Source organism: Pan paniscus, chromosome 5 (genome assembly GCF_029289425.2).
Source record: "Pan paniscus chromosome 5, NHGRI_mPanPan1-v2.0_pri, whole genome shotgun sequence".
Lineage (NCBI taxonomy): Eukaryota > Metazoa > Chordata > Mammalia > Primates > Hominidae > Pan > Pan paniscus.
The window spans coordinates 191,015,470-191,040,282 of NC_073254.2; the positions used below are offsets into that span (position 1 = coordinate 191,015,470).

At 41.5% G+C, this 24,813-nt stretch overlaps 2 protein-coding genes and 1 long non-coding RNA gene across 3 annotated transcripts in view; 2 read left to right on the forward strand and 1 right to left on the reverse strand.

Moving 5' to 3' along the window:
• LOC129394289 (uncharacterized) overlaps positions 1-24,813 on the forward strand; it is a 140,939-nt gene that overhangs the window by 37,515 nt on the left and 78,611 nt on the right. The window lies entirely within an intron of this gene.
• The window catches only part of LOC134730644 (tubulin beta-8 chain-like), a 60,355-nt gene continuing 36,192 nt past the window's right edge, over positions 651-24,813 (forward strand). Inside the window, 1 exon segment of the mRNA XM_063605563.1 lies at positions 651-743. Coding sequence (XP_063461633.1) covers positions 666-743 — 78 coding nt within the window. The 5' untranslated portion in view covers positions 651-665.
• Positions 14,856-17,788, reverse strand: LOC134730647 (histone-lysine N-methyltransferase PRDM7-like). Its single transcript, XM_063605574.1, has 3 exons — positions 17,269-17,788; positions 16,800-16,867; positions 14,856-15,972 (listed from the first exon to the last, which is right to left on the reverse strand). Exons 1-3 carry the CDS (start codon positions 17,530-17,532, stop codon positions 15,624-15,626), a joined length of 681 nt encoding a protein of 226 aa, XP_063461644.1. The 5' UTR covers positions 17,533-17,788; the 3' UTR covers positions 14,856-15,623.

Consider the following 24,813-nt stretch of genomic DNA (forward strand, 5'->3'; position numbering starts at 1 on the left):
CCTGGCGCCGGAGAGGAACCCGGACTCTGCCCAAAGTCTCGCCGCCCGCCGGCTGTTTTCTGGCGGAGGGTGTGCCCCGGAGGGCGGCGATCGCGGGTGAAGGCTGGGGCCAGGCGCGGGTGGAGGCGTCACCGGGGTCGGGCTAGCAGGCCCTGGAATCAGGCTTTTGGGACACCCCGAAAGTGAGTCCAACTTGGGGAGAAACTGAGGGCACCTCGGGCGGTCTGGCCGCGGAGAAGGTGGGCGGGAGAAAACTTTACAGGCAGGCAGAAGCAATCTCCGCCGAGGGAGTCAGCGAGCGGCCGCGTGGAGAGGAGGGGCGGGCGGTCCCCAGGCGGGCGGGCGCAGGGCGTCGACCTGCCGGAGAGGGGGCCCGGGCGCGAGGCGGAGTCCCGGCGCGCGGCCAGGCTGGTGGAGGCCCCCGGCAGGCTGCAGATTCCCTCCGGCCCCGGGAGCCGCAGCAGGACCGGCCAGGAGGCGCCACGGAGGGGAGCCCCATCCCGGTGCTGACAGCGCCCACCGCGCCCTACGAGGACCGGCGGCCGGCCGGCGGCGGGGGTCTGCGGCGACCCACCGGCCTCTTCGAGGGCCAGTGCAACTACCTGCCCAACTTCATCCAGAGCGTGCTGTCGTCCATCGACCTGCGCGACGGTCAGGGCTGCACCATGGTGGTGGGCAGCGACGGCAGGTGCTTTAGCAGGACGGCCATCGAGATCGTGGTGCAGATGGCTGCGGCCAACGGGGTGAGTGTCCGGATGCCCCTCGCTTCCCGCCGCGCCGCCGCCATGCCCTCTCCTAGCCCTTGTCCCCCTGCTGCCTCCGGGCCCAGCTGGGAGGCCCCTGCCCGGCCCCGGCTTTGCTTCCTCACTCCCGCGTCCTCACCCTCCAGCGCCCCACTCCCGCCGCGCTCGCAGCCTCCCCGGCGCACCCCGGACACTGGGTTCTATTAGTACCCACCGCCCCCAAAAGCCTTGAGGGGTTTCCGTCGTTCCTGGAGCAACTCCGGGCGCCCTGGACTCTTCTCCGACTCTGCGCACATCCCGCACCTGCTCATTTTTCTTTCGGACATTCTCTTACCCGGCCCTGTGGATTCCAAGGCAGCTCCCAGTTTTCCATATTGTTCCCAACGCGTTCACTGCCCACAGTCCCCACACAAACTTCTTTCCCAGGCTCACAACATAGTCCCTCTGCCCCGTGCTCTTTTTGCAATAATCTGCCAGTCCCCTAAGTCTTAGCTCTGCCTATTTAACAGTAGTGGTGTCTCAGAACACACACACACACACACACACACACACACACACACACACACACGATCCCTGACATATTTGGCAAGAGTAGGCCCTGAAGGTTTTTAATATTTTGGTTCTTTAACCCAGTGGAATTACTGAATGATTTATTGAATTAGGGTAGGGATGGAGTGGATCCATTTGTTTGATGCTAAACAGCCTGAGCTCGCAGTTCCCAGGGGGCATATCTCTAAATGGTCTGAAATGAGATTTGCAGTGGTTTTCTTAATGCAATTCCCAACTTCTCTCCAAATGCCTTTTGACATTTAACAACATTTCATGCCTCTTCCCCTTTCGGTTTTCATCCTTGTTTTCTCTCCCTTCTCCCACGACCTCGGTAGTCTTCTGCAATCTAGATTCTCAGACTTTGGGTTTTTCTCCCTCTGCCCCTTTCCTCTCTGTCCTATAACTAGAAGCACCTTTTGGCATAGACCCGTATCCCAGTTTCCTCTTTCCCAGGTCCAGCAGCATCTCAAGGACATCTACAAGAGGGATACCTAACTTCAGGGGTCTCTGAATTATATGTGGGAAACATCGTCTAAAAAAGTAATTTTATCCTTATTCATGCAACCAGACCCACACTCATAGAACTTTTCTTTAAGGGGAGTGTCTTGCAGATGTATAAATGAGTGTTAACATCTTTAAAAGCGAAACTCAACAATTCCCTGGCATTTGAATTCCCTCCTTCCTTCCCAACCCTCTCCTTTTCATTTTCTCATTTATTATTAAAAACATTTTTAAAGGATCTCCGTGCTTCATATTTATCTACTATAATTCCTCCTTCTCGGTGTTGCAGGGATGGGGAAAGAGGATTTTTTAAAAAACACAATAAAAAGCAATTGGGAGAAACAGGGCCAGTGGTGTTGGGGTGGGTAGTGGAATTGTGATTTTTGACTCCAATAGACAATGATGCTGGATATATGGGGTTTGATTTCTCTCTGGCTCCTCACTTGGGATTGATGAAGTTTGGCTAGAGTCAGGGAGTTGAAGAGAGGTTGACAAATGGACTTTCACTCTTCTCTGACAGGCTGTTCCTGTGGAGTGATGGAGAATAATGAGCCTTGGGAGAGCTATGGGAGCTCTCATACTCCTTCCCGAGCCAATTTTTTAGGGAGTGAGAGAAACATGGCCTGTCCAATACTTGTTGTGGGTCAGGATATTTTTGAAGCTACGGTTGTTGATTTGCATGGGAAAATTATTATGTCTTATTATTTCTTGTCCCACTTTACCATAAGGGCTCCTCAGCTTCTTACTTCAATGGGTCTTCCATGACAAACACACTTTATTAACTCTAAGAGTGGAATTTATTTTAACAGATAATTAGCATAGGTCAATATATGCTTAAAATAGAGTCAAATTAAACCTACTAGCTGTTATAAAGGACAGATGACAAAATCCACATAGAAGCATCGACTTTTAAATAATCTGAAAGTACTACTTCTAAGAGGGGTGGGCATGGGTGAAGGGAATGGTGGACATGTTTCAGAATTTCAAACAGCCAACTTTAACCAATCTTTTCCTCATTTTGTTCACCTTCTTGGGGGCTTATGCTAAAGTGAAGTGAGCAGCCATAAGGCTGGCTTCAGGAGAAAGGCGGTCTAAAAGAACTGAATAATTATAAGCAAAATTGGTCTTGAATGATTGAAAATTGATGAGAATGTGCTTGTCTCCTGATTTGGCATCCTGAGTTAGACTCAGGAATACTGAACTTGGATCCCAAAGGCTTTGGTCTTTTTTGATATCCTATTGGATAATCATAAGCAGGCTAGAAAAATAGGAAACTAGAATTTATTCTCTTTGAACTGACAAATCTGACCAGTGGGCTGCATTCTCTATACCTGAAAAATCTTGGTTTTGATTGAAAAAGTTAATTTTACAAAGCAATTTTCTTTTTTTAAATTAAATTTCATTTTTTTTTTTTTGAGACAGGGTCTCACTTTGTTGCCCAGGCTGGAGTGCAATGGCACAGTCTTGGCTCACTGTAGCCTTGACCTCCCCAGATTCAGGTGATCTTCCCACCTCAGCCTCCTGAGTAGCTGGGGCTATAGGTGCACGCCACTACGCACAGCTGATTTTTGTGTTTTTACTACTCATAGGGTTTCTCTGTGATGCCCAGTCTAGTCTCAAACTCCTGATCTCAAGAGATCTGCCTGCCTTGGCCTCCTAAAGTGTCATGAACCACCATGCCCAGCCTACAAAGCAATGTTCTAGGAAAAACTACAGTTACTCTTTGATTATGTAATTGCTGGAGAAGAAAAGCATGGCATTTCTAAAGTGATGAACTATATTACTTATATTTTAATATCTCATAAAGTTTGAAATAGACATTTCAAACATAAACATGTATAAAAATTTTTATAAATTAAAAATATAAAATCAAAAACATTATAAAATTATTTTATTATAAAATTATTATAGAATCAAAAACATTATAAATTTAAACAACTTTTTAAAAAATTTATTTTGGGATTTCCCATGGAGTGATGGAGAATAATGAGCCTTGGGAGAGCTATGGCAGCTCTCATACTCCTTCCTGGGCCAACTTTTTTAGGAAATGGGAGAAATATACCCTGTTCAATGTTTATTGTGGGTCAGGATATTTTTGAAGCTATAGTTGTTGATTTGCTTCAAACTTTAAAAAATTTATTATAAAATTATGGGATGTAAACAAATTTATTATAAAACTTTGAAATTTTCAAACTTTCAGAAAAGCAGAGAGATGAGATTAATGGCACTCATAGGCAAACATAGAACATAGATTGTAAACATTTTGCTATATTTGTGTCATGATTATTTTTTGCTTGTGTTTGAAAGTATATTAAAGAAAATGATATTTTACCCCTAAATTCTTTAGTGCAGATTTCTAAAAAATAAGAACATTTTCCTGTATAGTTACAAAATCATCTTTTCAAACAAAATAAAAAATAGTTTTTTTATATCATTTATTACCCAGTCCACATTCAGATTTCCTCAAGTATTATGAAATGTCCTTTTATTTTTTGAGACAAAGTCTTGCTGTTTCACACAGCCTGAAGTGCAGTGAAACAATCATAGCTCATTGCAGCCTCAAACTCCTGGGCTCAAGTGATCTTCCTGCCTCAGCTTCCTGAGTAGCTAGGACTATATGTGCACACCACTATGCCCAGCTAATTTATTGTTTTTGTAGAGATGGAGGTCTTACTACGTTGCCCAGGCTGGTCTCAAACTCCTGGCCTCAAGTGATCCTTCCAGCTTGGTCTCCCTGAAATATCTTTTGTGGCTGGTTTGTTCAAATTAGTTTCTTCTAATCAAGGGACGCACATTGCATTTGATTATTTAGCTCAAGACTTTTTTAACCTGGAAAATACCCTCACTCTTTGTTTATGTATTTATTTAATGAAATTGACTTGTTGAAAAACTAGTCAGTGGTCCTGTAGAATATTTCCCCTTCTGGAATTTTCTGGTTGCTTTTTATGGTGTCATTTAACTTTTCACTCTGTTTTTTCCTGGTTAACTGGAAGTTAGTTCTAAAGGCTTTTAGGCCTGCTATAACAAAATACCAAAAACTGGATGACTTATAAAGAACAGAAATTTATTTCTCACAGTTCTAGAGACTAGCAAGTTTAAGATCAAGGAGCATGCGGTTTTGATATCTGGTTAGGACCAGCTTTCTGGTTCATAGATTGGCCTTCTTGCTGGGCCCTCACATAGTGGGAGAGACTAGCTAGCTCTCTGGGGCCTCTTTTATAAGGGCACTAATTCCAATCATGAAGGCTCTGTCCTTATGATCTAATGACCCCCTAAAGGCCCCACCTTTTAATACCAGCACCTTTGGGGTTAGGATGTCAACATATTAATTTTGGGAAGACATACACGTTCAGCCCATTGCAAGGTTTAGTTAGATTCAGGTTCAACTTCTTTTTTTAAAGACTATTTCATAGGCAATAATGTGTATTCACATCCCATCATTAGTGATGGTGAGATGATCGTAAGGTTAGGGTGATCACTGCCTATCTCCTCTGCTATATTCCCCCTTGGGTCAAGCCAGTAGTCTGTGACGTGAACTTTGTACCATGTGTATATTCAGTTATATTCTGTATCAATAGTTACTTGATTGTTTTAGCATTTATTAATGATCCTTGCTTGATTTGATTATTTCATTAGGGGTTTCAAAATGGTGAATTTCTAATTCTCTAATTCTATCTACATGTTTTAGCTGGCATTTTTTCTATAAGCAGACCATTTTCTTCACAACTGGGTTATTTGGCTACCCTGAAACATAGTTCCTTCCGGGAAGGCAGAACATATGTTTATTTCTGTCTTTTAAAAATTACTGGTGTTTGGAGTGAAGATTAGGTGAGGTAACTACCTCCACAGGTGACAAATGAATTTTGTTTTGTCTCACTTTTGCTTTTTTGAATATCACTGTGGATGCTTGGATTTTTATATTTAATTTGAATGGATTAGGGAATAAATGAGAAGATAGGTTTTATCTGTTTCTGTAGTTTTTATGTGGCTGTGTGAACTTACTTTTAAAAATTCCCAGAAATATTTTAATTCCCCTTGAAAGATATAAACTATGTCATACTATAAAGCAAAAGAAAAACCAATCATGTGAAGAGTAAATAGTATCGTTTAAACGAATTGTGGTTAAGCTTAGTTTGTAACTAATTAGTTTTTTATTTTCTTTCTACTTTTATCTGCTTCAGAGCCTCTTCAGTGGTTTAGATCTTCTATGTGTCAAATTGTTCTAATCTCTTAAAAAGTTTAAGAGCTAAAATACAACACAATGACTACAAGAATGCCTTTGTCCTTTTCTGGGTAGGTACACCTAAGGCAACTTCTTTTTCTCTTCTTTGTTCTCTTCTTCTTTCTTATTCTTAAATCATCTTCAATATTGGACAGATGACAGCACTGTGCCTGCCTCAAGATGTTTCTGACTTTTTCTTTTTCTTTTTCTTTTTTTTTTTTTTTGAGATGGAGTCTTGCTCTGTCACCCAGGCTAGAGTGCAGTGGCACAATCTTGGCTCACTACAACTTCTGCCTCCTGGGTTCCAGTGATTCTCCCAACTCAGCCTCCTGAGTAGCTGGGGTTACAGGCATGCACCACCACGCCTAGCTGATTTTTTGTATTTTTACTAGAGACGGGGTTTCACCATGTCGGCCAGACTGGTCTTGAACTCCTGACCTCAAGGGATCTGCCTGCCTTGGCCTCCCAAAGTGCTGGGATTACACGTGTGAGCCATTGCGCCCGGCCGTTTCTGACTTTTTCTAAAGTCTTCTTTCTCTGGAGATGACGTTATATAATAGCACTGTTCAATAGAAGTTTCTTTGATGATGGAACTGTTCTATAATCTGCATTGTCCCAGCCACTAGCCATATGTGACTACTGTAACACTTGAAATGTGGCTAGAGCAACTGAAGAACTGAATTTTGCATTTTACTTAATTTTAATTAATTAAAATAGAAATGCAAATAACCATAAGTGGTTAGTAGCTACCATACTGGACAGCAAAGATCTATAATTCAGCATTTAAAATCGATTTTGTTTTGTTTTCAAAAATGGAGTCAGACTGTTACAACCCAAAAGAACTGTAGGTTAAATTCAGATAAATCACCAAATACTACATACACATTTGGGAAATCCAAACCAGATTTTTTCATGTGATAACCACACCCTCTTTTGACTTTAGCCTTGGAGGTAATGGAGTATGGCAGAAAAAACCCTGTATCAGCAGCTGGAAGACTCACCTTCTTTTCCTAGCTCTGCCATATATTGACCAAAAGAGTCAAAGTCCATTCAGATGGTTGAGGGGCCTTGGAATTTTGTTTTTGGTTTTCACATACAAGTTGGAGGGCAGATGCATTAGCCTCTTGAAATACCCAGAAACCACTTGTTTCCTCATCTAAAAATCAGGTATGACAGGATCATTTAACTATCCTGGAAATCAGATGAAGCACTGCATATGAAAGCACTTTGTAACATCGATAGCACTGGGAAATGTAAAGACCTTTTACTGAAATATAAAGGTGTATGGTCAACTGAATACATCTCAGATAATTATGATTTGACTGTATGTATTGAATATAACCTGTAGTGGGCCCCTTGGTAAACAGCTTACAGTTTTGTTGCAAGTTTTAGCCAAGAGAAAATTTATTTGTTGACTAGTCATGCCCTTTATTGGCCACATGATGAGCAGCAATGATATTAACACACAGTGCACCTTGCAGAATTCAAGAATGTCTCAGTGTCTTGTGAACTAGGAAGCTGAAATGCAGTGGTATGCAGAAGGCTGGCTCAGTAGGAGCCTTGGGAGTGTCCTCCAGATAGATGTTTGTGCAGGTTGTATTTGATTCCAGTTGGCCATGAAAAGCTGGTTGCTCTAAAGAATGAGAATATACTTGGTTTTGCATTTACTAGAACTATCTGGGGAACAAATCTTGGGGTGGAAGAAAGAAGGGAGGGAGGGAAAGCTGTGCTTCAATACCTAGGGCTTCTTTCCTGGAATGGATCTGAGAATCTGGGATTGGGTGGCTAATATCTCATCTCTAGAAGGGAGAAAGAACTGGGTGGTGATGGCTTTGTATTTTCTACTGGAGTTCACTACAGAATAGGTGAATGGAATGGGCTGCTATTATCCAGACATTAGGGAGGACAGGTTTGTGATACATTAGAAAACTTGAATGAGCCCTTCTATGATTCTCTCTTCCCTCTTTCTGCTTCCCTTTCTGAATCACCATCCGCAGGTTGTGGAATTAGCAAATCTATTATGTGAGCAATAGCAAACTTACAGGAGCCCTTGGCTCCATCTATCTCCCTGTTTGTGTCAGTTCATTCTGGATGCTTTTAGTCTGTGGTCTTCATTCACTCTTTTTATGGGGAAGTAAAAGGAGTGGGACAGATTATGAGAACAGCTGGGTCCTCCCAGTTGCTGGGGTGGTTATTTTAAGCTTTGTTTAATGTGTCCAGAGACCCAGATGGCATTTTTAACTAAGCTGCTTTATTAAATCTTGTGATAAAGCATAGTGATGTTTATTGAAAAGGCAGACACACATCAGCAACATTATGCGTGAAACTTGCTCTAAGAATTTTCTATAAAACATCTGTTCTCTTTGAGCCTTTTGTGAACTCTGGAAGTTTGCTAGTTTCTATATAGACTTGAGGACAAGAAGCTGGAACCCACTTTTGGAGATGTCCAAGCATAGGTATTGGAATCATTAATCCTAACCCTCTCAGTTTTAAGGCCCCGGATACCCTTCTGTTAGACAACAGTAACATGAGCAAGCACTGTAATAACATTTAAACAAGATTATTTGGAAATAATGGACAAGAAAAATTAGTATAAATTGTTTGGGGATTTTAAAATTAAAGATAAAAAGCTAGGGCTTCAATGACCTGTGCCAGCCTATAGCCTTAAGAGTCAATTTGCAAACACTCAAGATTTGGCCAATATGCCTCTACTACTTCTACTTAACACAGTCAAAGGGAAATTTTTAGATTCTTTCATCTGATTTGACTCTCTTAGTTACGAATAAGAGGATATCTAGAATATATATGTGACTTGTTAAAATGAAAATCCACCTTCTCTGAGTCTTCAAATATCTTTCATATCTTACATTTTTAGTAACATCAACTTTTGAAGTCATGTCCGTAGTTGTATGAAAAGAAAAATTTCAGGAACATTCAACCTCAAAAGTTCTTTTTCTTAGTCTGAAGTCATAGAAGCATTTGACTTTTACTTTCTCTTTTTAAGTTTGTACTAGTAGGTATTTTGTATAAATATAATATTTAATTATTGCCTTTGTATTCCTTTTCTCTAGTAAACATCCTGGTTTTTAGCTATCAATATGTAGTTTTACATTTAGGGATTTCTAATGGAAAGACAAAGGAATCTGAAATCAGAGGACAAGAGTTTATTCTACTTGACTAAACACATACAAAATACTGGAAGGAGAGTTTTACAACAAATATTTAATATCTATGACATGTAAAAAGGTTTTCGAAATCAAGAAAATTCAAACAATTCAATACAAATATCATCAATAATAACACATGAACAGGTGGCCAACCTTATTAATAACCAGAGAAATATAAATTAAAACAATCCATCAACTTGTAAAAAAGATGAAATTTCCCAGAGTTGGTGTAGGTGATGTAAAATTGTCATGTTTGTATACTGTTCATAGAAGTTAAATTGACATAACTTTTTGGTCAGGCAATTTGGAAGTATATATCTAAATTAATAGAGTAGTTTTCTAATAACCTGGGAATCTCTTAATCTAAGAATCTTTACTAGATTTTTCTAGAACAAATATACAAACATTTATGTACAAGGGTACTCACTGCAGCATTTTGCTAAGGAAAAACTCAGAAAAAATCTATATGTTCAACAGAGAACAGGTACATAATTTATGACACAACTGCACAATATACACCACTAAAATAAAGGATATAAATTTATATGTAGTATGAAAAAGATGTGAATGATAGCTTGTTGGTGAAAAACAGCAATGACTGGAATATTGTGTGTAACGTAATCCTGCTTTTCTGTATATAATGTAGGCATAGAAAATAGGATTGAAAGGACATACTCTAGTCAACAGTGTATATAGCTTGGGTGGAGGGGCTGTATAATGGGGAAGGAGAGTCCCTTTTCCTATCTATTCCATATACATCTCTGGATTTAAAAGATCATACATGCATATGCATTACCTTCAAAATTAAAATGATAAAGACAAAAGGAGAAGCTTTGGATTTGAATCATGATACTACTGTTTGCAAGTTATATGACCGTGGGGAAGTTGCCTAGCCTTCTGGGGTTTATTTCCTCATTTATAAAAATAGGGAAAGTAATAATACTTGTCTACGTATCTTCTAGGGTTGTTAGGAGGATTGAATGTGATAATGGGTTACAGCATTATGAATTATTTCTTCACATAACACAATTATTATAAAAATATTTTGCTCTGATTAAAATAAAAGAAGGATGAGATCATGTGTGTTTTTCAGTCCCGGTAGTTCTACTAACCAGAAAGCCCCTGCTGATGTGGTGATCACAGTTGCTTTGGTGCAGCTTCCTCTTGACTTTTGGCATTTCTCCATGCTGCTAGCTAAGGCTGAGGTGGCGACTGTGGAAGGTGTGATCTCCTCCCCCTCCCAGCACACATTTGTGTGCGTACTCACACTCATGCACACACAAACACACACATGCACACTCTATCACAGTACATGAGGTGGCAGCAGCTGCTCCAGCATAGACTTTCACACAACATAAAGGACTTTTTTGGTGTGGTCTGTGCATTATTTCCTGTTAAGCATGAGCTGAGTCAGTGCCATGCTTTTCCATCTGAAACCTTTCTGAGGCTCAGGCTGTGTTAAGAGCAAACCCTCTCCCCTCCATGCCCACCCCATGGCCCTCTACTGAAGCCAGATCTTAATCTGCTCATTTCATGAGGATTTTCAAACCGAATGGACTGGGCCATGTGAGAGATCACTGAAAGGAACAGACCAAGCAGAGGCTAAGAGACTCCATGCTAATCTGCTGAGTCGTCTGAAAATGCACAGCTGTGGGAGCTCACGGTGCTTTAAAGTACTTTGGCAGGATGTTTGTTCAGGGGTCTGTTCCTGCAGCCCTGCTGAATGTTTGGTTAGGAGGCATAATCTTTTTTTGGACAGGATCTCCCAAATGTAAAGTGATAGATGCTAATGTGGAATATAATACAGAGGATCCAGCTTGGATGTCATAAATAACAATAAATTGTTTAATCTTGCTGAGCTGTAAATCTATGATTGCCAGAGGTCTTTAGTTCACTGGAACATAGTATGGGGGCAGGGGCACTTAGCAAATAGGCAGTTATTATTTTCCAACCAGACAGAAACTGGTCTGATGGAATTTATCTAAAAAGGCATACACATGTATTTTAATTAATTGTGACAATTACTCAGAGAAAACACATGGCCCTAAAGAGGCTGAGGGGTTTTTTGTTCTACCTATAAATGTATATGTATATTCACCTATATTCTACCTATGTATAAGTAAGAGAATGAGTTTTTGTTTTGGGGATATATATTTATACGTATCTATACAGATAGATATACACATACTTAATTTCTGTCTACCTATTAAGGTGTGGTGCCAGATGGAAAGTATTTTTAAGCATTTAGATAGCTTATTCTATAGCATATGTGTGCATATAGCCCCCCCATAAAGCTTTGTCTCTTTTCTGGATATATTTAACAAGAGGCTAGAACAGAGTCCAAAATGTCAGAAATGTTTGAACATTCCATAGAAATGAAGGAGGTGTTTCCAAATGACCTATGTTTTTATGGCAATAAATAGAACTTGTGCTGCGTTGGATGGGTCAGGAGTAAGGAATATAAACAGTGTAAGTATGACTATTCCAGGCAGAAATCTACCTTGTAAGAACAGCTTTGTGCAGTGAGCTCAACAACATTGATCAGTTAGCAGTCCGGTTCAGTACAACATTGATCAGGTAGCAAGCCGGTTCGGCAGTGCCAGTCGGAGACACAGATGGGGACAATCAAAGAAGATGCAGGTCAGGACAAGGATGCAGACATGTACCTGTCACTACCATGGACTTCAGCAGCTTCTTAGTGAGCAGGTTTATGATTAAAGAAGAAAGACATCGTTGATATGTCAGCATGTTACAATTAATTTGCTGTTTAGTTATTAGCAAACTACATCCAGTTTTTAGTTTTTAGGTTTTTTTTTTTCTTTTTTCTTTTTTGAAACAGGTTCTTGTTCTGTCATCCAGGCTGGAGTGCAGTCGTTATCCAAGCTCACTGCAGCCTTAAACTCCTGGGCTCCGTGGATCCTCCCACCTCAGCCTCCCAGGAAGCTGGGACTACAGGTGCACGCCACCATGGCCAGCTAATTTTTCTTATTTTTTTGTAGAGATGAGGTCTTGCTGTATTGCCCAGGCTGCTCTTGAGCTCCTGGCTTCAAGCCATCCTCCTGTCTTGGTTTCCCAAAGTGCTGGGACTATAGGTGTGACTCACCATGCCTGGCCTACATCCAGTTTAATTTATACTACAGTGTGGGTTTAGTCCTCAAACATGTTTTTGTTTTACATATAAAAATTTGAGGTAAAAGAACATTTTTACATTGGCCAATAATGGTACATTTAAACAATGGACGACTATATCCATTAAAATCATGTTGTGGAAGAATATTCAGTGACATGGAAAGATTGACTCAAGGGCAAGTGAAACGTGTCAAGAGTCTGTTAGGTACTAGACACTGTAAACTGGGTCTTGGCTGTGTTACTTGCTTACATCCTCCATCATGTGATCTTTTAGATAACAAAATCGAGATACATAGGGATTTGGGATCTTGCGCAAAGTCACTCAGGCAGTAGGTGGCAAAGTCAATTCTTACATTCTTTCCCATTGAACACCAAAATCTCAGCTTACCTCAGGGCACTCAACTCTGCTTTCTTGACCCACACCCAGGTAGACCCAATGGACACTTGTAGCTCTTATCCAGCTGGGGTGGTCACCTCATAAAATGGCAACAAGTGGGGCCCTTTCTCGTTCTAGTGAGTCAGACTGTATACCTTAAAGATTTCAGAGCACTTCCTATGTACTGAAATTGCCTCATTACCAGGAAGGACATACTTCCAATTTTCACCACCTCCATTTTGCATCCAAGGAAGATTAGATTTCTTGATCTTCTCAATGAAATCTTGAGAAATGGGTGGGCCGATTGAAGAACAGGACTTGGGCCACACTTCTAGATGCCTGTGACTTTTCTGCACTTATTCAGATATTAGGAATTGATTATGAAATCCATGGTGGTTTGATGCTAATGAACTCTCATCTATCTCTCCAGCATGTGTGTAAAGACTTCCAGAGGTACAGGAAGTTGAGGATGAGCTCTCTTACTTCCATCTGGTCTCCATGTAACAAATCATATAACTGCACAATTATCCAAATGCAAATGAAGGAGTCCCTTGATGTTTGGATAACCATATTCATGCCTTGAGTTTGTTATTTCTTGAAATTGCCCTTTTCCGTCTCCTGTTTACCCATGGACAACACTACTTAAGGGCTGGCACTCTGCAACCCATGGCAGCTTGGCTTTGGGGTTCCTTCCAGTGTTTTGTTTTTGTTTTTAACCGAGAAGACAGGAAACAGGCATCTTTGTGTATATGGCTTGCCACAGCCCTTCATAGATGGACATGGTGGAGGTTGTGTGCTCCTGGAGAACACTTCCTCTGTGAAGCATCAGGGAAGTTTCTGTTCATTGTGTCTTCACTCTCTCCAATTCACTTGGGGAGTGATAGGGATTATAACACAGTGAGCAGAGGATATTGGGGAATGTCATGCTTAATTTTCTTTTCTTTTTTTTTTCTTAAATGACATTTAAAGCTAAAAGAGAATCACAAAGGGTAAGTCTGATTTAAGACATTTCACACATGAAGGAAATCCTGCTTTCATGCGTGTTATGTCACAGGAAAAACTCATTTAGAGTCAACATTCTGCACCTACTCTGAAATTTTAGCCTGAGGGTTTAAATATTACCTCGCTGCTCTCTAGGACTTTAATTTGAGCTAATTAGAAATGGAACTCATACTAAAACTAATTTAGGAAAGAAGCTGTTGATGTTCTGAAGAAAAACAGCTGTCAGAAATAAGATCATTAGAAAACCATAGTTGTATATGGGACAAAATGTAAAGGAATAGAAATGCTGGGAGAAAGCTTTTATAGAATAACATTTTATCTTTCTTTGGACACTGGTCTAAGGCATGTGAAAGGGCATATTGATTCCCTTGGCACCTGGTATGCTCATTTATGGATGAAAAAGCCCAATGACATAATTTAGGTGAGGTTTAAGGCTTGATGGGAGGCATTGGTGCCATTAGAAGGATGGACACAAAGAGTTCTTAAGTAACGGCATCATGGGAAATGATAATTGCACACTCCTTTCTACTATGTCTTGGTTTCCCCAAGCATTTAGAAGTCACGGCTGGGTAGGAACAAATTTATCATGAGTCTGTCTGTGTGTTTGGGAATGCATATGCCTCACAGATGTGTCTGCAGGGGTCTGTGTGATAATGTTCATATATGTGATAGGTGTGGACCCTGGGATCTGTATCTGTGTGGACCCTGGGATCTGTACATGTGTGTGAGTGACAGGCTAGGCTAGGCTGAATTTGAGTGTCCTCATTCAAAAGGACATATTTAATTGAGGACTGTTATGTGCCTGGTTCTCCATCAGGAAGTGTGATTCAGGTTGGCCAACACAGAGTGGTCCAGGTCCCACTGACTAAAGGACTGTGGGTCCTGCTGCGCCAACTAGGTGCATGGACTGCTTCTATTTCAGATTCCACAAATCATAAAATGAGAATATGCTCTTTGTCAGGCTGCACATCAAGTATTCATGTTTGAGTTATTTCATTCAGTCTGAACCCATTTTAAATATAATAGGAAGTCTTGTTTCAAAATATATCCCTACTCAGGCTTACCGCCATGCTCCCCACCTTCATCCTGCCCACCGTTTTCTCTCACTTGGAAACTGGAGCAGATCTGAAGGGATGACCCATGGCAGCCTATTTTCCAAAAATGAACCAAAGCTGAACTCTTTCTGGCCTCAGGACCATTGCACTAGCTGCGCCCTGGGCCTGGAATCCTTGGCCCACAGGCACTTGCACTTCTCAAATGCTGTCTCCTAAGAGAAACCTTCCCTGACAATCCCCTGCAACACTCTACTCTCACCTCACACTGACCCCCAGGTCTCACACTGACCTCAGGTCTCACACTGACCCCCAGGTCTCACACTGACCTCAGCTCTCACACTGATCCCAGGTCTCACACTGATCCCAGGTATTCTTTCTGGATTCATTTTCTTCAAAGCACTAATCGCCGTCTGATATTACACATATGTCTGTGTGTATTCATATGGTTCCCTAATTCACAAGTCATCTGTTCAAGAGCAGTTTTTTTGATTGTCTTGATCAGTCTGTATTTACACTTCCTGCAACATCGTCTGGCACAGAGTAGGAATTCACATGACAGCTAATTGAGATAATGAATGAATGAATAACAACATATGCATATCATTAAGAAATATCAAGGAAATACCAGAAGAAACTACCTTGTTGGGAGAGCTGGTAGGTGTTTGAGAACTTGATTTTTGTCTTTAAGTCTTTGAGCACTGTGTGCTGTTATATACTTTGTGCCTGAAATACTTTGAATATAAAATCGGAACAAAGATTTAAAAATATAAAAACTGTTCCAAAGAGGCAAAGGCACATAACATGAATCTTTAATTTTGGAGCCACTGATGTAAAATTTTACTGACTTTAGACGGCGTTTTAGTCTACTTAAGTGTTCAATCATGAAAATTCTCTAGGATAATTCTTTCTTTCCTGTCCTTTTAAAAGAGTAATAGTGATGCCTACCTCTCCCTGCCATGAGCTCTTTCTTCCACTTGATGCCCCACTTGATGCCCAGTTCCTGGCCATACTCATCCCCATACCAGACCAGCAGTTCACAGCCTGGCCTAATGACTCGGCAGGTTCTATAGAAGATCTGATGCCCAGTTCCTGGCCATACTTATCCCCAGACCAGACCAGCAGTTCACAGCCTGGCCTAATGACTCGGCAGGTTCTATAGAAGCTCTGCCTGTGGTACTGGAAGGCCACCAGGTTCTGCTCTTCATCATCCCGGGCACAGTTCTCATACCTGGGGTCAAGGCAGGCAAAGGGAAAGAAAAGAGGCAGTGAGTTCCCTCTAGGCAGGATGACTACAGTGCTCATCCTGCCTAGAATGCTTCCCTGCTGTGCCTAATCAGCCATTTTTTCAAAGCCCAACTCCAGACTTACCTCCACCTTGATTGGCCATAAAACACATTGACCTCTAGCTTCTCTAAACTCTAAATTAATTCGTTTTATACCACAGAACTTGGTGCTTGATCACGTGCTCTGCTTCTAGATTAGCTCACATCATTCTACACTCAGCTCAAGTCCATCTTTCTTTGACAGGCCTTCCTCTAATCACCCTACAGTTCACTCAGCTGCCATTCACCTGACTTCTTCAGATTCCTAGAGAAACTCAGAAGCCTCTTTCTCTTGGCCCAATAACATAGAACAGTAATAGTTGATTCATTTTTCTATTCTCTGATAGAACGACAGCCCATTGTGGAAAGGGGCTGGGTCATCCTGCAGCTCACTTCTGTTCAAGTAGTGAACTTCACTTCCTAACCTGGAACATACTAAGTGTTTAACAAATGTGGATTACATAAATTAAAGCATGAATTAACCTTGTCAAGGTTTATCTTGGTGCCTCAATTTTGTCTAGCATACATATTTGTGTTTTGATACCAATAAATCATAATATCTATATTTTTATTTTTTATTTCTAAAAGTTGATGGTATAAAACAGCACTGTATGGAGAAAAATAGAAATAGGGGATGTGAAAATCATTGAGGGAGGCATAATGAGAAGGAAGGAAGTCCGGGTTTGTGAGAGATGGAGGTTCTCTCTGAAACTAAGAGAGCTAGTGGCCTTACCTCATCCAGTTGGCCCAGGATTTATCTTTTCCATCCACATACTCATAGCAGTTTCTCCCCTTGGTGATCTGAGTTTCAAAAAATAAGGTAAAGACTTTTTAGAGGGTAAAAATCTGAAGAATTATTTTACTCCACGGTCATCAATGGCCTTTGGACCTGCAGAGCTTCAACTGCCAACTGAGACCACATGGCATGCACCTTAGTCATCATCTACACATCTGAGTTGGTTTGTCCAATCAGAGCAGAAGCTCCAAAAGGGAGGATGCACTTCTTTGTCTTTGTACCACTCTGCTCCCACGTACCCTGTGATCTCTAAATAGGAGTTCCATGTTCATGCAAAGACCCTTGAGTACACAGAGCTAACCATGTTATCCCTACCTATATCCTAACATGTAGAAGGTGATGTCCCACCAAAGGCACAGAAGGGATGTGGGAAGACAGAACAGGGGAAACAGCAGGCTCTTCTTACTAGCCAGGAATATCCACTGTTGGCTGCCTCTTCGTCTTCTGTAATTCGGCCCTCACAGGGGCCAGAGTGCAGACCCAGTGGCAGATCAGATGCCTCGTTCCATACTCCAAGCCCAGCCTGAGGGATGCCTGATGGCCCAATTCTCAGCCCTGGGGGCAGACTGAGGGCTGAACGGTTGGGATGCCCCTTGTCCACTGCACTGTCCTTTACAAATGTAGGGGGCCCATGAGCAGCACAGCTGTCAATGAAGAAGTTCTGACACATCTCACAATCTGGAAGTGAGGGAAGCAGGGATTAGGAAAGTTGTAATGCATGTTCCTTGATATAAGAGCTTCAGAAAGAGCTTGGCACTCACATTATTTAGCCCCAATCCTGTACTTTAATTCATTCGAGTAAGGGAATGATTTGTGGGCCAAATGATGAAATTATTGTACCAGGACATAACAGCAAGCTGTGTGAGTGGCTGAAAGGGTCACTCACAGAGGTAGTCATCATCCTGTGGCTCGCTGATCTCTTTGTATGCATGACCCTTTCTTTCTCGCAGGCTATACATCTTTCCTACGGTCTCCTTCCTCCTGAGTTCTAGGTTGGAGAAGAGTAGATGGGTAAAATTGGGAGTCTGGGGTGTTTGTCCTTGTTTCATAAGAAAATGTGAAATCTCCTACCATCAAATTAGCATCTACCTTTCTACATACTCTAGTCTCCCCCTCTTTACTGCTTCAGAGAGACTTAGACCCCACACCCACACTGACTGTAGATGCCTATTCAATTTTAGTTTCTAGCTGTTCTCATTATCCCATTAACCTCCCAGCCTTTCTGCTTACAAAATGGTTCATTCATGCATTTATTTATTCAGAAAATATTTTTTGAGAGTTCATTACATCTTAGGCATTGAACAAAGGCCTGGACATACAACACTAAGAAAGTATAGTCTCTATAGGGGATCTTCTATGTACTAGTTGACATGTGATGGAAAAGGAAATGTAGAAACGCACAAAAGAATATATATTATCAGAGAGGTACTTATTGGACACCTCACATGTATCAATTCATTTATATTTAATTTAATGATTTCAAACAATACATGAGCTCTGTATACTTGGTCTCATTTTACAGATTACCATTCAGGAGCCCATGGAATTTATAAGATTTGCCCAAGGCCCCAATGCTTCTGTGTGGATTATAACCCAAGTGAGTGACTTCAAAGTTAATGTTCTTACATGCTATTCAATACTGTATCCAAGGCTAGGCATGGTGGCTCAAGCCTGTAATCCCAGCATTTCGGGAGGCTGAGCTGAGCAGATCACTTGAGGCCAGGAGTTTGAGACCGGCCTGGTCAACATGGTGAAACTCTGTCTCTACTAAAAATCAGCCAGGCACGGTGGTGCACACCTATAATCCCAGCTACTCGGGTGACTGAGGCATGAAAATCGCTATTTTCATGGAGGCAGAGGTTGCAGTGAACCGAGATCTCACCATTGCACTCCAGCCTGGGTGACAGAGTAAGACTCTGTCTCAGTGAACAAATAAATAAATAATTTTAACAAAATACTGCATCTAACTTCTGGTCTCACAGTTGAGTCCAGCTTAAGCCCAGGCCTATCCAAAGTCCACCCCACATAGGTAGACCATACTCACCAACCTTTCTAGAGGACATAGCGGGACTAAATTCCCCTCAAATTTTTTCTTACCCAGTTTTAGTCTAGAGTGCTGTCCAGAGGTACTTGCTTCTCCAGGAGGGGACACTGGTTTCTGAGCCTGCTCTGAGCCATTTGTATTCAGTAAATTTGGCGTTCCTGACAATTCTTTCAAACTAGATTCATTATTGAATGACGCCTTGGGCATTCCCTTTAATGTGAGAATCACATATTAAAAGACAACGTGCATTTATTTAGTTCTTTACGGCTTGCAACATGTTTTCATATGACTGTAGTTAATGTTCAAACCTTGGAAATACCTAGAGTGTCTAAATACTAGAGGGAAAAGACAAGGTCTAAGTGGGTAGTGAATCTGGGACTCTAACCCATGTCTTAAGGCTCTTTCCTTCAACTTTCTCTCAAAACGTTCTATGTAAGTTAAAGGGAAGGAGGAAGAATACTTGGGAAGACTAGCTGGAGAATCAGCAAGATCTGTGAAAGAAGGGGATAAGGGCTTACAGAGAGAAGGAGGAAATCTTCCATAAACTAGTAGACTTTTGATGGAAGGGGAAATGTAGAAAAGCACAGAGGGACAAAGCACATCTGGAAAATGAGGTAATAGGGCAGTAAGGTTCGGAACAGAACAAAGAGATGATTGGCAAAAATATATCTAGACAACTAAGAAAGTGAAGTCAAAGTTGCATGTTGCCATATCCTGGAAAGAATATTTGGCTTTTGAATTAGATTAGTTAGTTCCTGTACCAATTCTGCTTGTCTGCTTGAATAAGGGTGTATTGTTAGCTAATTTCTCTTTAGTTTCCCGATCCAGAAGTTGGCATACATGGTTTTTTTGTTTTGTTTTGTTTTGAAAAGGAGTCTTGCTCTGTTGCCTAGGCTAGAATGCAGTGGCATGATTTCAGCTCACTGCAGCCTTCACCTCCCAGGTTCAAGAGATTTTCCTACCTCAGCCTCCCAAGAAGCTAGGATTACAGGCACGTGCCACCACACCCAGCTAATTTTTGTATATTTATTAGAGACGGGGTTTCGCTAGGTTGGCCAGGCTGGTCTAGAACTCCTCACCTCAAGTGATCCACCCACCTCAGCCTCCCAAAGTGCAGAGATTATATGTAAGAGCCCCCGCACCCAGCCCATGCTAATTCTTTTTTTTTTTTTTGAGAGGGAGTCTCACTCTGTTGCCTAAGCTAGAGTGCAGTGGCATGATCTCAGCTAACTGCAGCCTCCATCTCCCAGGTTCAAGCGATTCTCCTGCTTCAGCCTCCCGAGTAATTGGGATTACAGGTGTCCATCACCATGCCCAGCTGATTTTTGTAGTTTTAGTAGAGATGGGGTTTCACCATGTTGGCCAAGCTGGTCTCGAACTCCTGACCTCAGGTAATCTGCCCACCTCTGGCTCTCAAAGTGCTGGGATTACAGGTGTGAGCCACTGCCCCCGGCACTAATTCTTAATATTGTAGTGAACATGAAAGATAATAATGTTCACCAAAGTGTTTTTTGAGGTACTTAATACAGTATGAATGTGAGATTAATAATTATTCTCGCCAGGCACAGTGGTTCACACCTGTAATCCCAGCACTTTGGGAGGCCAAGGCAGGCAGATCACCTGAGGTCAGGAATTTGAGACCAGTCTGGCCAACCCTGTCTCTACAAAAAATACAAAAAACTAGCCGGGTGTGGTGGCGGGCACCTGTAATCCCAGCTACTCAGGAGGCTGAGGCAGGAGAACAACTTGAACCCAGGAGGTGGAGGTTGCAGTGAGCCGAGATTGCGCCACTGCACTACAGCCTGGGTAACAAGAGTGAAACTGTCTGAAAAAAAAAAAAAAAAGAAAGAAAGAAAAGAAAAGAAAAGAAAAAAATAATTTTTTTCACAGACTGGGTGCGGTGGCTCACATCTGTAATCCCAGCACTTTGGGAGGCCAAGGTAGTAGGATGGCTTGAGCCCAGGAGTTCAAGACCAGCCTGAGCTACATGGCAAAACCCTGCCTGTACAAAACACATAAAAATTAGCCGGGCATGGTGGTGCATGCCTGTGGTCCCAGCTACTCAGGACGCTGAGGCAGGAGGATCACACTAACCTAGGAGATGGAGGCTGCAGTAAGCCGAGATTGAGCCGTTGTACTCCAGCCTTGGCGCAAGAGCCAGACTCTGTCTCAAACCACCCCCTGCCCCTGTAGAAAAATAACAAACAAAAATTATCTCATAGTCCTGATATATCTCTACAGTTGAAATCTAACTCAAAGATATTTTCAGCATTCCTTGACCCTGTTACTTATAGTTTAATTCATAAGCTTGGAATCAATCATTCAGAAAACACTCAGGAGGCTCTCAGAGGCCCTGAGCTGGGCTTGGGAGTTCTGAGAAGAATCAGGAAGGGACTAGACTCCTGAAGAGCTCACAATGAAGAGGCAGCAGGCAGGCTAAACAAATAATTCCAAATAACATGAGAGTTCCCTAATTGGAGCCCAGAGGAAGGAGCCGTTACTGCCTTCTACAGGAATGAGCATTTGAAATTGGTTCCAGAAGAATATATTTTTACTTAATAGGGTGTAACCTATATGAAGTCCTAAACCATTTTCTTATTTGTTGTTTCTCAATCTTCGAACCTGAAACTCCTCAGGGCTGGAAGCTGCTTCCTCTGATCAGAATGGGTCCCTTATGAGGGTAGGGACCCTATCTTCTTCTGGTACCATCCACAGTATGAATTGTCTATTTACTTGGAAGCTTCCCTTAATCAGAGTGTTTTAGTGCAAATCTGACTTTACTACAACAGAGAAAAACTGAGGTTGAAAAATCAATTGGACGAATGATGTAAAGACATATGGGTAAGACAGCATAAACTTTATAAAACTATGAAACTTTTAATGATCTTGTAAGTGCTTTAGAGAAGGAGTTTTGGATTAGACTGCACCAACACTGAATGTGATCCCAGGGATATAACTGAACATTTTTATACCTCAGTTTCCTAACCTGTAAAATGGCTATAGTTATAGTACCTACTTAATAGGTACTATATGTGAAGTTGAATAGGTACTATACGTAAAGTTTATTCATGTAAAATGCTTAAAATAAAGTCTGAAAATACTGAGAAAATAACCCATGGTAGCGATTATTGTTGCTGTTCTTATTAACTCTTAAAATAATGATGATGTCAGACACTGCGCTAAAGAGATCAGGAGAGGAAGGCAGTAGTTCCTAGGATAGTCTGTACATTCTCCTTCTCTTACCTGTATTTGGATCTATGAGGAAGTTTTCTTGTCAACAGGATTTGGGAGATACTTACCTTCTGGTGTTTACTCTGTTCTCCTCTGAAGGCCATCCAAGGAGGTTTGACTAAAAGGTGATGAGAAATCAGTGGTTTGGTTGGTAAATGTTTCCAAACTCTAGAGATTTTTTTTTTCTTTTTGATATGGAGTCTCCCTCTGTCGCCCAGGCTGGAGTGCAGTGGCACAATCTCCCCTCACTGCAATCTCCGCCTCCCAGATTCAAGCAATTCTCCTGCCTCAGCCTTGTGAGTTGTTGGGAACTACAGGTGTGCACCACCACACCCAGCTAATTTTTGCATTTTTAGTAGAGATAGGGTTTCTCCATGTTGGCGATGCTGGTCTCGAACTCCTGACCTTAGGTGATCCACCTGCCTCGGACTCCCAAAGTGCTGAGATTACAGGCATGAGCCACTATGCTTGGCCTAACTCTGGAGTTTCTCATTAGAGACAGAGAATTCTGAATCAGAGAGTGGTGATTCCAAGTATTATCCAAGGGCAATTTGGAAATGTTTTCTGAAGTATCATTAAGGCCTATGCTTCTATTGGGGGCATTGCTAATTTTCTTAAGATTAAAAAAAATAGATAAAACTTCATCTTTGTTCCAGCCTATCTGTAAAGGTATACCTAATAAGGTGTTTATTACATTAATTTTTAAAATGTAAATTGACCTTTCATGACAAACACACTGAACAAACTAGGAATAGAAGGAAATCACCTCAATGTAAAAAGGTCATATAAGAAAAGCCCTTTTTTTTTTTTTTTTTTTTTTTTGAGATGGAGTCTCGCTCTGTCACCCAGGCTGGAGTGAAGGGGCGCGAGGTCGGCTCACTGCAAGCTCTCCCTCCTGGGTTCAGGCCATTCTCCTGCCTTAGCCTCCCGAGTAGCTGGGACTGCAGGTGCCTGCCACCACGCCCAGCTAATTTTTTGTATTTTTAGTAGAGATGGGGTTTCACCATGTTAGCCAGGATGGTCTCGGTCTCCTGACCTTGTGATCCTCCCACCTCGGCCTCCCAAAGTGCTGGGATTACAGGCATGAGCCACCGCGCCCAGCCAAAAAGCCCATTTTTTAACATCATAGTCGATGATGAAAAACTGAAAGCCTTCCTTCTAAGGTCATAAACAAGGTAAGGATTTCCAGTCTTGCTACTTCTATTCAACATAGTCCTGTAAGTCGTAGCCTGAGCAATTAGGCCAGTAAAATAAATAAAAGGCATCCAAATGGAAAGGAAGAAGTAAAATAATCTCTGTTTGCAGATGACATGATCTTACATGCAGAAAACTATAATGATTCATTAGCTGAGCATGGTGGCGGGCACCTATAGTCCCAGCTACTCGGGAGGCTGAGGCAGGAGAATCACTTGAATCTGGGAGGCAGAGGTTGCAGTGAACCGAGATCATGCCACTGCACTCCAGCTTGGGCGACAGAGCGAGACTCCATCTAAAAAAATAAATAAAAATAAAACTATAAAGATTTTACCAAAAAATTGTTAGAAGTAATACACGAATTTGGGCTGGGCATGGTGGCTCAAGCCTATAATCCCCGCACTTTAGGAGGCCGAGGTGGGGGGATCACGAGGTCAGGAGATCGAGACCATCCTGGCTAACATGGTGAAACCCCATCTCTACTAAAAATACAAAAAATTAGCTGGGCGTGGTGACGGGCAACTGTAGTCCCAGCTACTCAGGAGGCCGAGGCAGGAGAATGGCATGAACCTTGGAAGTGGAGCTTGTAGTGAGCCGATATCATGCCACTGCATCCCAGCCTGGATGACAGAGCGAGACTCCGTCTCAAAAAAAAAAAAAAAAAAAAGAAGTAATACATGAATTCAGCATACAAAAGCAACACCCCAAATCAGTTGTGTTTCTATTTAGTAAAAATGAGCAATCCAAAAAGGAAATTAAGAAAAAAATCCCAATCACAATAGCATCAAAAAGAATAGAATAATTAGGAATAAACTTAACCAAGGAGGCAAAAACTTGAACACTGAAAACTACAAAACAGTGCCGACAGAAATTTAAGGAGACGCAAATAAATGGAAGGCATCCTGTGTTCGTGGATTTGAAGACTTAATATTGTTAACATGTTCATACTATCAAAATGATCTATAGATTCAATGCCCTGTCTATCAAAATGCCAATGCTATTATTTTCAGAAATGGAAAAATATCCAAAAAATCATGTAGAATCTCTAAGGACCCAGAATAGCTGAAACAATCTTGAAAAAGAAGGATAAAGTTGAAGGCCTCACACTTCCTGATTTCAAAGCATATTACAAAGCTACAGTAATCAGAAAAGTATGGTACTGGTATAAAGACAGACATATAGACCAATGGAACAGAATAGAGAGGCCAGAAATAAACCCTTGTGTATATGGTCAAATGATCTTCAGCAATGATGCCAAGACTACACAATGGAGGAAAGGACAGTCTGCAAGAAATTGTATTGGGAAAACTGGATATACATATGCAAAAGAGAAGACAGACTCTTACCACATATCTCATACAAAAATTAACTCAAAATAGATTAAAGACTGAAATGTAAGGTCTATAAGTACAGAACTTCAAGAAGAAAACACAGAGGAAAAGCTTCATGACATTGAAATGAACAATAACTTCTTGTATATGA